A 14,183-nucleotide genomic window follows, 5' to 3' on the forward strand; every position below is an offset into this window, starting at 1 on the left:
ACCAGAGGAGATATCACATTCTTGTGGTCCTCCTCCCCTATTCCTGTCCTACAGGAACGTCTCGCCTCAAGGGAAATCCAATTGACTTTGGTGGAGGACGTTAGTGTCCGAGACAAGACGGGCAGTAAAAGACTGTGAGCCCCTGTTAGGGGTCACTGAACACGGGACGCTGTGGGATAATGAAGGGCAAGACAGGCGAGGCGTGGAGAAAGGCTGGGACTGGAAGAAGTAAAGGGACGTTACGGGATTGCTGCATGTGTTGCAATATTGCATATGGGCGAAACACGAGTGCATCAGGCTCATCAAACAGCTGAATGTAGCAGGAGATGAATAAGGGGGATCAACGGAGGTTAGAAGGAGTAGGCTCTGAACTACGAGATATAATTAGCTTGTGCTCGGGGTAATCCTCGGGTATACTTTATTTTCTAAATGTTAGAAACACTGACTGTGAGGTTAGGGCTCTTGGAAGTGATCCTGGTCAAATTTCAATCATCAAACAGACTTCTGTTTCAGACATTCCCTGAATGACTCAACTCCTTGACACGCTACAGTCGAATCGAGCTCTCTCTCACGCACACGCGCGCGCACACACACACACACACACACACACACACACACACACACACACACACACACACACACACACACACACACACACACACACACACACACACACACACACACACACACACACACACACACACACACACACACACACACACACACACACACACACACACACACAGTGACTAAATCCATACACTGCTCTCCAGTCGTCACAGTGTTGTATCAGCTCTGCAGCGTTCAGGTACCCTCCATTTCATTCCTGCTGCAGTCGTGTCAAACCTTTCTGAAGACAAACAAACACTGTGTGGAGGTGAGTGTCACCTGCTTTGTATTCGGTCCGGATTACTGCAGCATGCTATGTACATTTGTCCTTTGCGACGCAGCATCCACCCCCCCCCCCCCTTCCTTTTCAGCAGATCCTCCCTTTTTCCTGCCTTCCCAACCTGTTTTCTCAATCTTCGTATCGTTCGAGACACGCAAAGCAAGTTTGACAAAGCTGTCCTTGTTCTAATAGCTGTTTTGATTGACTGCCTCCCCCTCCCCCTCTCTCCCTCTGTGCTTCAGTCAAAAATCTGTAATCTACCTCATAGCTCCACCATTAAAAAAAAAAGGAAATCAAATGAGACAATCACAAAGGCCTATTTGGTAAACAAGAGCACTACACATATTAAACTGTGAACCATTCAATGTCGAGTTGCTCATTAAGTTTAACAGAAAAAAATTGAAAGTTTGAGAGAATGATCTCAACAAATAGGACATTCTGATACATTTGCATCCAGATCTCAAATCCGACCGTTACTCACTTCTCTCGATCATGTTTCTATTTAAAGGAGTCATTCGCTCTGCCTCCACTCCACTGCCACTTGGACAGGAGGGACAATCACGAGGAAGCAGATGGTCACACAGGAATTGTCCCAGTGACGTCCTCCAATGTAATTTTCCAAGGGAATGAGCAGCGATACATTTTCGACTGTTTGGGTGCCAAAGGGTAACGACTGAACGCCTGATCAAGAAAACGGTCTCAGGAGAGAGAAGGAAATCATTTTTCAAACATAAATGCAAAATATCCTGCATGGAGATTATTAATTATAAGGGTGTGATGCTTTATTTATGATTGTTAACTGCAAGTTGGTTTTGAGTGTTTGATGGATTAAATGAGCATAACATCACTTTATGGTTTATGTATCAATTGAGAAGATAATCTGCAGATTAACTGTTAATAATTATCTTTAGAATCTAGGTGTAGTCATGGACTCTGACCTGAGTTTCAACAGTCACATTAAAACAGTTACTAAATCAGCCTACTATCACCTAAAGAACATATCTAGGATTAAAAGACTAATGTCACAGCAGGATTTGGAAAAACTTGTCCATGCTTTTATCTTCAGTAGACTGGACTACTGTAATGGTGTCTTCACAGGTCTCACTAAAATATCTATTAGAAAGCTGAAGCTAATTCAGAACGCCGCTGCTCGAGTCCTTACCAACACTAAGAAAGTGGATCACATCACTCCTGTTCTGAAGTCTTTACACTGGCTCCCTGTGTGTCAAAGAATAGATTTCAAAATATTGCTGCTGGTTTATAAAGCTTTGAATGGTTTAGGCCCAAAATACATTTCTGACCTCCTGCTGAATTATGAACCATCCAGAACTCTCAGGTCTTCAGGGACTGGTCATCTTTCTGTCCCCAGAGTCAGAACTAAACATGGAGAAGCAGCGTTCAGTTATTATGCTCCAAATATCTGGAACAAACTCCCAGAAACCTGCAGGTCTGCTGCAACTCTGACTACTTTTAAAACCAGGCTGAAGACTTTTCTTTTTGCCGCTGCTTTTAATTGATATATTCATATCTTAAACTGCACTGTAACTTTTTATCCATGTATTTTTTTTTCTTTTAATGTTTATTTTATTATCTTTTATTTTTAATGACTGATTTTAAATGCCATTTTCTTAATGTCTTTCATTTTTTGTAAAGCACTTTGAATTGCCTTGTGTTGAAAGGTGCTATATAAATAAACTTGCCTTGCCTTGCCTTGCCTTTAGTCCCGCCCCTAGAAGAAGTTGGACATGCTCTCAAATTAGGTATTTTCTTCAGTTCAAAAGATTACAAACTGCTCAGCCACCTTATAACCCTAATTATTTGAAGACATTTTTATATTTTGTTATCATTTAATACAGAGATAGAGCTGCAAAGATTAGTCAACCAATCGACAGATCAGTAGAAAAATACTCTATAAACTATTTTAGTAATCAATTAATCGTTAATGTAATTCTTTTAGTTTTATTATTTAAAATCATTGAATATTGTTGGGTTTTGGAATAACTAAACATTTGTTAAGATGACAATGGACATTGAGAAACTGGCACTTTTAACTATTCATTTTATAGACCAAACAGTTATTGGGGAAAATATGTGGAAGTTTAAGGAAATTAGGTGAAGCCCTACTGAAAAGTTCCAATCATGTTCTGGTTTCTAAATGTCAAATGTTATTTTGTTATGAATATTAAAAGCAATTTGAACATATCCCCTTTGGTTCAGGGAACTTTCCTAGTTTTCTGTATTCAAAACTGAAAAACAGGATATGAAATACCTTAAATGTACACATTTTGCTCCCTAAATGTGATGACTGATTGGAAAACTTGCTTGCAATATTATCTGCCAGCTAATTAACTCTCACGTTGCTGTTTTATGTCTTCATTAAAGGCATGTATTTGGGACGCTGCCCTGTGTGAGAGCGATCTGCGGGGTTACATGCGGAGGCGTGTCACATGAAGTGATTTATCAGTGTGCTGTAAGTGCGAGTGCTCAGCTGAATGCTTTATGGGCGGCTACACTTACAGAGTATGGGCCAGTGTGTAAAGGTGAGCGCACTGAAACTGATTTATGTTCAGCCAGGTGTTCAAGGGGGTCAAATGTGAGATGCATGTTGTGAGTGGGTAAATGTGTTTCTGTACCACAGTAAGTCTCTCTGTAGTTACACTATGTGCTGATTATTGCTTATGAATTATTGACTCTCTTAATGCAGCGATGGGACTCATGATTCAGCATGCAATTAAATCTATTTTCTCCCTGTTATTATGAGCACACTGTGTACTTGTTTGTTTACACACATGGTTGTGCCTGTGGTGGTCTGAGCGACTATAGTACACAATACACTGTTCTCTCGTGTGATTTGACAAGATTTGCCCCATTTAGAGAGTTCAGACTCTCACAACTGTAGTCGGCTCTGGCGCCGTGGGAGATCTCCACGATGCAAATTCTAGAGCATAAGGGCGAACTGTCCGGGGTTTACCACAAGGTCCGACTAATTGACTGTGAGTACAGCCTTGCGGAGCGCTGATTCAGCACTTAACCAGCATGGCTAAATGGACTGAGGCAGAGGGGGAAGATGGCTGGGAAGGACAGGAACTGAAGAAGAAGGAAAAGGTATTTGGAGTGATGGGAAAGCATTGCTTGCAGCATAATCACAAAACATGTTAATGCTTCCGTCTGGAACGTAATGTGATACTTAAAGCAAAAGGTTGGTGTTTTGGAATGTAGGCTTTCTTGCCAAGATGAGAAGATCAATAGCACTCTCATGTCTGTACGGTAAATAATTAGCTGGAGCCAGCAGCTGTTTAGCTTAGCTGGAAAAAGCTAGCTTAGCCTTGTTCAAAGGTATCAATATCCCTCTGACATGGCCTTTAACGCTCACTCATTAAACGGTTCAAATGTTGTGCAAAAATGTACGATATACAGTGTGTTATGTTCCGAAAATGTTCTTGTGCTATGGCTAACAGGAGACAACAGTGAGTTACTAGTCCTGGCCATGAAATAGTCTGCCACATGAAATGGTAAACTTCCTTCCTTTTTTTGTTAAATACAGAACCAGACTGTTTTCCCATTTCTATCTTCATGCTAAGATTAATTAGGCTGTTGTCACGTATTATACATGATTTACAGAAGTACAATTGGTATCAATCCTATTATCTAATCATCAGCATGCGTCCTTAACTGTTATCCATTTAACCGTAATACTTATGACTACAGCCTTTTAAGTTCAAAACTTAATTTTAATCCACCATAGACTTAAATTAAACCACATTTACATCTAGTTTTGTTCTAATACTGCCGTTTTTTTTCTGTTGTTATACCCCCTTTAAGATGATTGTCATTTATTTACCAGAGTTCTCTACCCTTGTTATGGGACATTGAGCATGTATACAGTAAAGTATTGCCAACAGACAGTGCTCGGGTTACCGGGCAGCAAACAGATGCACTGTGACTTTCGATGATGCAATCACAACATGAGAAGGCCTGCGGTACAAAACATTGTCAGGGAAAATAGAAACAGAACACGGTACATTTACCAATTGCAGGCACAGGAGGCAGGTTGACTAATTATCACGCCCCTGCCAGCAGCTACCGCTCGAGGAAAACAGTTTACCTTAATAAACTTGGTGGGCACTTAAGAACACCGCCCTCCATCCTTTTTTTCCTCTATCAAGAGGTTTAGTGCTTCAGCTATTTTCAGACTAGTGTTCTCTAAAGTATTGCTTATGCGCTGAATGGTCATACAAGTACATAGTCTCATCCTCTCACCAGTAATGGAGGAATAGATTTGCCACCAGCGAATGAAATTAAGGCCCTCCTTTCCCTCTCTTTGCTATTTTCAGATGCAGCCCACAGGGAGAGGCATACGAATGGAAGTGGGAAATGGAAACAACTTGGAGGCACGAATACAAAACTCCTCCACGGAAAAGTTTAATTCAATGCATTTAATTACATTACATCTCCTGAAAGAGCGCCATGACCTTGATTTCACATCACCGCGACGACTGGGACACTCAAATTCTACAATTAACATTTGAATGCATGTGCTCTGAGTTTTTTGCATGTCCATTAACTATCCTTGAACCCAGATATTTCTGTTGGTATATCTTGTTTTATTTGATTACATGGCTTAGTTGAATACTTGATTCTGATTGGTCAATTTAAACATTCCAGAGGTTGTTAATTGTCGCTAACAGACCGCTGCTAAGGAGAACAGATCGTTGCTAAGGAGGATCAAGGGACTTTTGATATCAATCTGCGGAAAAAAGTCCGGTACATTTTGTGTCAGATGTGGACAACAATCACTAGTTTCATCATTAAAAAATAACATGGAATACTTTTAGAATATTTATTTTGCATCGGCATCTTTATCACCCTCTCTGTGTTCTTTTCATCTCACAACATGGAATCCCTCACAATTGTAATGATATTGTTGTGTTGGCTGCTAAGGATTGTTTACGAACCATCAGATTAAATCATGTGTAATACGTTGCTGTAAACTCCAAAAGGCAGTATTTATTGAAAACATTTTAATTAAATTGTTTCCAAAAAAATGTAAAACACATTTATCCAACTAAATGTTCTGCTTCAATCCACAATTGTTTTCATTTATGCAGCACTTTATTCAGATTGAGGACTTTGTTTCAAGGATGTTTTATTTATTTTGAGGGTTATGACGTCATTAAAAATTCAAAGCTTTCTTCAAAAACCCTGATGGAAGCTTTGAATGTTAAAAAAAAAAGAAGACCTTAGAGAAAGTCTAGTGAGGCTCGTAGGTTCATGACATAAATTGTAGTCACTTTTGAAGTAGAAGGACGTCATTGATGCAGTTTTAGGGTCGGGTGCACCTTTTTTTTTTAAGAATACAGGTAATGATTGTTGCAGCTGTGATGTTAACCCTCCCTGGAGCATTATGGGTAAACATAGTAACAGAGGACAAAGGCAACTTAGAGCCAGTGTTTACAGGGGTCACCTTCACCACTGTTCCCATTAAGCTCCAACAGAATGGGGATGTACAGGACGTGAAGATATAGGTGGCTCTGGGGTAAAAAGCACAAGTGCAAAACAAATTGAAGCTTGTTTACAATATGAAAAAATATATCTAATACTAATCACAATCAAATAAAAAAAGACAGTATGTTTTATTGAAAACAATTAAGGTGTTTTGTGAGCTAAATCTAGAATCTAGCATTCCCCTGAGGGTTTTTAAAGCTTTATTATCTGGTGCTTTTTTATGATTCTTGTAACTGTTGTTCTTGTGTTTTCTGTGTGGTTTGTGTTGTTGCTGTTTTCCCGTTTGTGTCCTTGAGAATGTTTCTTGGTCTCAGGTCTCTCTTGGAAAAAAGATTTTAATCACAATGGTAAATAAATAAATTGAACATGTAGAGAAGTAAAAACCTAACTTTTGTCTTTTCCAAAGCCACAAAGAACTCATCTTCTTCGTCACGAGGTCTTCTCCCTTAAAAAGGTGACGCAATGTCCCTGACAAAAAATGGCAACAACGGTCAGATCCTGCCTTGGGTCATCTTCTCTGACATCTATCAAATGATGTATTTATTGCAATGTTCTTGTACTCAACAGCGATTTTCTAATCCGGGATCGCATCTGTGTTTATCACAGTACTAAATACTGTAGAAAATGGAAAGCATGAAGCAGAAGACATGACCTTCAGGGAGAGGGGCTCTCATTGTGCTGCTTCCCCGAAATGAACCACAGACACTTGTTTTCCGATTTGAAGGGGGCAAAGGTGCATCTTGTGCATGCTGGGCTACAAATGGTTCTTTGTCAGGAGATTGGTGACAACATCAAGTGCCCTTCTTGTGCAAAACAAGTGACCAAAACACAGTTAGATATGTGGGACAGTAGTACGACATTATAGGAAACCGTAGATAGACAGCAAAAGATTTGACATTGCAAAGTAGTCGATTTTTCCCAGTTTTTTTCTAAATTATAATATACAATAAAATGATTATTTGGTTTAATATGCTAAAGGAAATCAGAAAATATCTGTATTTGACAGGCATATCATATTTTCTGCCAATCTATTGTCAAAACAATCAAGAATTATTTATTTGTTAGTTAACTAATCGGTAAGTAGAATTATTAGTTTTCCATACAGTAATTGTATGGCTGGATAAAACGATCTTTAAAATCTAGAAACGTAGAAAAACAATGAACAAACAGCCAATGAGTCGTTGACTCAGCTGTAACATAACCCAGTCTCTACTGTTGCAATAGTGAAATGGTGGATACATTATTTTCAGCTTCACAACCCCGCGAAATGACTCGTTTCACGCCAAAGAGTTTGATCAACAGCTTCTATAACATTTAAGTCTAGAAAAGCTGCACCGTTAAATGATTGTATCCCCTCTCAAGATAGCAAAGGGCTGAATCAGACAATAGCCTTCAACAACCCAACTGGTGACAATCATCATTTCATATTATAAACCATAAATTACTGTCTGTTTATTAATGGCAGCTGTCTGACAATAGCCATAAAACTGTAAATTGAACATTATTATAATAGCTTTAAATATACATCTTGATGATTAGCGATATTGATCAATGTAAAAAAAAAGATATCAAATATCACTTATACCTATATTTGACTATATCGTCCATTTAATTTAATCTTTACTCTTTTATTTGGCTATCCAATCATTAAACAATATATTTTTCATTTTCATTTGCCACCATATACTCAACCTGCTGAGTGTCAAGAGTCAATTAAATTAGATTATCTAAGGTTCATTAAGAAAGAAAACAAAACCCATTGTCTATCGATACTGGAGGATCCTTGGGAATTCAATTAGGATAATTGGCAAATTAGAGTTTAAAATAGTAAGTAAGAAGATCAAAAACAGCTCCATGTTGTCTGAGCTGCACTGCAAGACCTATGTCAACCACGCACAGATCAATACATAAATCAGATGCAAATCGTATTGTATAACACTTCAACAAACAGGAACATTTACGTCCATATATTTGGACACTGAGTGAACATGTCATGTTGCCATCCGACGTGAGTGGGAAAAGCTTTAGTACGGTGTGAGCAATATCAGGTTTTAAGAGGTGATTGTGAACGGGAGAACGTCTAAACAAAAAGAGAAGATAATCAATTGATTACCAATCAATAGGCAGACGGGGGTCTGGGTGAGGAAGATTGGATGGCTCGAGCTTTCACAAATAATCGAAGATGCAAAGACAACGGTCCCCACCCCCATCACGCATCGCCTTTCTCCTGTGGCTGTCACCTCCTCCCTGTTGATCTCAATATCCCTCTTCGTCGTTCTCCTTCTCCCTCCGTGTCTCTCTATATGCTACCCTTCAGTCCCTTTCCCATCTTTCCCTCACCACTATCTCACCCCTTCTCCATTTCCCTCGCTCCGTCTCTCACACTCACACTCCCACCCCATTCCACCTCTTTCCTCTTCCTCCCTCCTCTCTCCCGTGTCTACTGCAGCAGAAAAGCCATGCACAGACACCAGCATGTGTGTGTGTTTGTACATGTTTGTGCTGCTACACGGCACATCCACGACCGAAGCTTCACACGATCATGAGCGGAGAAGGAGGAGGTGGGTGTGAGAAAGAAGAGACAAAAGCCCTGCATGCGTGCGTGTCGAACGCTGTGATCAAAACATTGATTGCTGATGCGTTACATCACAGCCATGCAAACAAAAAACCCTTAAATCATTAGAGTAACGTCTGTCCTCCCGTCTCCCTTTATTTCCTCTCGTCTCCTGCTTCCTCCCTCTGTCTCTCTCTCATCTGTCTCGTTGCATTTCCACATCAGCATCTCGTTGTTTCCCTTGTCCTAGCCTCCCTGCATCTCCTTTCTCTCCACGTATAATTTGCATCTCTCAGGACACAAAGGACCAAAAGGTTCTGCCACGTTGAACAATATACTTTTAGAAAGAGCGAGGGTGGAGGATAACAAATAATGATCTGGGTCACAACGCTGTTTGACGTATAGCACTGGCATATGAAACCTACAGAGAGGAACGGGGCTGTGCTCACCCACAAATAGGGCTGCTGTTGTGCAGCCATTGAAATGAATCCCACATTCTACCTGCCCTGTACTCTGCATAACCTCAACGTCACACAAACCTCTGTCTGAAAGCATCACACTTAATGAACGATTCAGGAGATCTTAACCACCATCAAACTGATCATTACATAATGCATTCCAGCAGCTACCGGCAGCAGGTAAGTATCTTCAATCTGAGGTATGGCAATGCTGCCACCTCATGATATTCAAGAATCCAGCACACAATCCAATCCTGTTTACATAATAAAGCATATTTTTTTGCTTGACTTTTCCTATATCTGATGTGATGTCAAAATCCAGACCCCGAAGGCGTCTCCCCCTAACGCAACATGTGGACATTGTGCAAAGAACGGCAACACTAAGGGCGGTTTTGTTGCATGAGGTAGGGGTAGAGAGGGGTGGGAAGGTGAGAAATCAATCTGATTGGGATGGGAGTGACACTTTGATAAGACTTCCTGCCTGATCCCAAGTCCAGGGAGGCGGATCAGGTGGCTTACAGCAGACTGTCTGTCACTTTCCCCTTCCTTCAGAGGGAACTGAATCCAGGTATGCAGATCTATACCTGGTGCCAGAAGAGTAGTGTGTGGATAGACAATAGGAGCCTGTGTGTGCAGCTATATTGTCTTTATCAGTGATTGTAGATACAGTAAGTGTTGCTGAGTGTGCATTGATATAAATATTTTCTTTTTTTCCACAGCTCATTTCAGCCTGATGGTATGAGTTTGCCACTGCAGGTGTCTGCTGACTGTCTGGTGTTGCATGTGCACCAACAGACTGCATGCATTAACACAATCTATGGGTCCTCACACACCCTCAAATAGCAGCAAAACACTACCAACAAAAGCACAGACAGGGGGGAAAGACAGGGATGAACATCACTAAAACACAAATCAAAGCAGTTGTGATCAAGCAGCTGGATTCGCCTGTAACTAGAGGGTCTTAGACAAATAAAAGAGAAGCCCACTGTTACTGTTTTCATGTAACACGGATCAAAACCACAGTGAGGGGTACTTGTTACTCGTACACCTGTATGATCAAATGCCATCAAACGTCTGCTTTTAGAAGGTGAATTATTTACTATTTACATGAAAACAATAACAGGGTAATCCAAAATAGAATCAAGTTGTGCGTAAGAGCAACAAAGCCTGTGCGTAAAAGCTATCAAATGGGAAATGGGAGAAAGACAAAAAAACAGCCCAGCAGCCTCCAGCAATACCAAGGGCAAATGTGGGGAGAGACATGCATTTCAACACTGACGAATCGGTGTCGTATGAGCAGCTTCAGTGCGGTGATACAATAAATAAGACTCCCATGAAATACGGCGCATTGATGTGCATCGTAAACGGACAAATATGACCTAATGAAGGCGTTTGGATGCAGCAGGCGCAGCGGATGCCGCGTTTCAGAGGCAGATATGTATCAAACCTCAAGAAGCATAGGAATTATGATGGCAATAAAAACGGTGTTCAGTGTGAAGCCAGCTCTCTGAAACAGGTGATACATCAAGTAAAAGACATGGAGGTGATTTGTTAGACAACATCTCTGGTAGTTATATCAACCAGTTCCCATAGCTGCCATACCATGTTCCATTGGGTTTATGCCATCAGCATTAATTATTCAATATCAGTAAGTCCATATCCTTTCATTTAATGCAAGTTATCCCTTCAGGGAATACACACATGTCTACAGTCAGACTGTAATTAATTATGGAGGACTGGTTTCAATGATAATGTGGACAGCACATTAAAAACACAAAGTTTAAAAAACTTATCATGACCCAAGCAGACACCATGATGCAGAAGATGCAACAGCACATACACAAGTTGCAGGAGAGACGTGGGGAACTCACCCTGGCATATTTGGAGGAGTACGGGTCTTCAAACAGAGCCCATATTCGGGGCTGCCAGGTTTTCCACCAGCCCGCTTTCCTCGCGTCCTCCTGCATGCACAGTCTTCTCAAGTCCCCGTCCGGACCGCTCAGGGCGGGCTCGTCGTCCGGGGCGTCCGGTTCTGGATTCTCGAAGCTGTCCAGCGCCTCCTCCGCATCCCGGTGCTGCCGGTAATTCATCCAGCAACACGCCTCCACATCCGTCTCATCGATGCCCCAGAAAGCCAGCTCCTCCTCGAACAGGGGACCGCACACATCGTTGGGACAGTGCAACTTCCCGGTGCGGTAATAGTTGAGGATGAAGGAAAACACTGACGGGTGGCGGTCGAAGAAGAACTCGTCTAATTTGGGGTCGTAGTCGAAGTTGCTGAACGCGTCCGGCTCGGTGAGCCACGATAAGCGGGTGCCAGGCAGCGTTTTTAGGGTGCTCCGGTAAGTCTCATGCCGCACCCCCCCGCAGTTTATCACGATCTTCTCGCTTTCCGACGGACAAATCATGTCTGCGCTGTAACATGCTTTGTTGGACGACTTGTTCCCACCCTTGCGCCCTTTTAAAGAGGAGACACACACCGAACTGAGCATAGAGGACCGGGGGGGAGGGAGAGGATGAGAGAAACCGAAGGGAGGAGGAGGGAGGAGTCTGAGGAGTCTGCGGGGAGAGAAAAAGGGCAGAAATGTTAGCAGACGGGAGACATAGACGTGGATTATCAACATTGCAATACACATTAACAATCACGCAATGCCAGCTGTATGTGCAATTAGTCCCTTGATAATCAGCTGATGGAAAACGACCTCGTGCAGGTGCAGTGAGAGGGGTGGGGGGGAATATGAGGGGTGGCAAAGTAGTTTTTGACACAGCAGAAAGATACCCTCAACTTATTAGGACAACAGATGGCAGCAGGTGGACACAGTTATGAGTCAGCACCCTGACAGGCTGATGTTGACGCCACAGTGATGAGGTGTGTGTGTGTGTGTGTGTGTGTGTGTGTGTGTGTGTGTGTGTGTGTGTGTGTGTGTGTGTGTGTGTGTGTGTGTGTGTGTGTGTGTGTGTGTGTGTGTGTGTGTGTGTGTGTGTGGGGGGGGGGGTCTATTTATTTCAATGTTCTTGTACTCAACAGTGACTTCTAACCCGAGATCACATCTGTGTTTATCACAGTACTGAATACTGTAGAAAATGGAAAGCATGAAGCAGAAGACATGACCTTCGGGGAGAGGGGCTCTCATTGTGCTGCTTCCCCGAAATGAACCACAGACCCTTGTTTTCCGATTTGAAGGGGGCAAAGGTGCATCTTGTGCATGCTGGGCTACAAATGGTCCTTTGTCGGGAGATTGTTGACAACGACAAGTGCTCTTCTTGTGCAAAACATTGTGCATGCTTCCCCAAAATGAACCAAAGACACTTGTTGTCCGATTTGGAGGGGGAAATAGTCTGCCACATGAAATGGTAAACATCCTTGAGTTGTTTTGTATTTTAAATACAGAACCTGTTTTCCCATTTCTATCTTCTTGCTAAGAACCAAATACAGACACTTATTGTCCCGATTTGGAGGGGGCGAAGGGGCATCTTGTGCATGCTGACTCCAATCAATGTTTCCATCCTTCATTCCATGCTTTCCCTTAAACTATGTCTGAATTGATCTGGTCGATGCTCATGTCAGTGTTCATTCAAATCCTCTCCCTAATTAGGCCACTTTCAGACTTGAGCAGCCTCCCCCCCCCTCCCCCCTCCCAACTTCCCCTTCCCCTCCATCCCTCCCCACCTGTAACCATCCCTCATTTGCCTAAGAGTGTGTGAGGAAGAAAGAGTGACAGAAAGATGAGGATAAGGGGGGAAATGGGGCTCCATCTCACCGGTTGTTTTCCCCCCTTTTTCCCCAAGGATGCCTCTCTGACGTAGGGTGGCGCAGCAACGTGTGTGTGTGTGTGAGTATGAGCATGTGTGTGTGTGTTTGTGTGTTTGTGTGTGTGTGTTAATTGCCTCCCGAGAGTGTGGTGTCCGTACTAATGTTAGATCTCCTCAATCAGCCTATGTGCGTGCTACACACACTGCTGCAGCCCCCTCCGACCGCACTGAGATTCATGCGATGCACAATTATGGCAATGCTCTCTCTGCCACTTCTCCTATGCACTGTCTCCGTTTGTGTGCGTGTGCGTGCGTGTGTGTGTGTGTGTGAAGACATGTAGAGAGAGAGAAGAGGAAGAGAGAGGTAGAGGGTGACAGAAAGAGAGAGAGGGAGAGGAAGGCCATACATCAGATGTTTAATGGAAGGATCGAAAAGGACAGGACAATCAGGAAAACAAGGCATGCTCAGAGAAAGACCTGAAGAGTGGATGAAATAAAGATCCAAAGAGTGAGAGATGTGGAGGAACAGAAAGTGAAGGCAGCTCACTCTCCCTCCAGTGAGCAGCTAGTCTCTCTCCCCTATTGATGGAGGAAGGGGGTTGAAGAGAGAGAGAGAGAGAGAGAGAGAGAGAGAGAGAGAGAGAGTGCAGAGGGGGGAGGAGGAAGAGCATGGAAAAGGAGAGTGCACTATAAAAGTGAATGAATTCTGCTGCAGTAAAAAGCCAGAGTTATTTGCTCTCTCCCTCATCTCCTTCTCCCAGCGAGGTCAAATGATCCGCCCGCGAGCTGTGTTACCATCCGGGGGGTGTGTGTGTGTGTGTGTGTGGGGGGGGGTCTCGGTGCTTCACAACAGGCACGCGTTCACAGCAAGCCCGTACACGCGCCACATCTATGTTGTTAACCTTTTTCTCTATTCAAAGAAATGCACCACTCTCCTCCTCCTTCCCCCTCCTCCCCTGCGAGCTCTCACTGGCCCTCCCCCCTCTCCATCCTACTACTCTCTCTCTCTCTCTCTCTCTCTCTC

The 14,183-nt window shown here is 42.7% G+C and overlaps 1 protein-coding gene across 3 annotated transcripts in view; it reads right to left on the reverse strand.

Annotated features, from left to right (window-relative positions):
* Window positions 1–14,183, reverse strand: part of LOC117473684 (potassium voltage-gated channel subfamily C member 1-like) — a 49,641-nt gene that overhangs the window by 29,289 nt on the left and 6,169 nt on the right. For all 3 annotated transcript variants that reach the window (XM_034119425.1, XM_034119423.1, XM_034119424.1), the window contains exon 2: window positions 11,278–11,965. In XM_034119425.1, the coding sequence (XP_033975316.1) occupies window positions 11,278–11,898 (621 nt within the window). In that variant the 5' untranslated portion in view covers window positions 11,899–11,965. The remainder of the gene's footprint in view (window positions 1–11,277; window positions 11,966–14,183) is intronic.

The sequence above is a fragment of the Trematomus bernacchii genome, unplaced genomic scaffold, assembly GCF_902827165.1.
Source record: "Trematomus bernacchii unplaced genomic scaffold, fTreBer1.1, whole genome shotgun sequence".
In the NCBI taxonomy this organism is placed as follows: domain Eukaryota; kingdom Metazoa; phylum Chordata; class Actinopteri; order Perciformes; family Nototheniidae; genus Trematomus; species Trematomus bernacchii.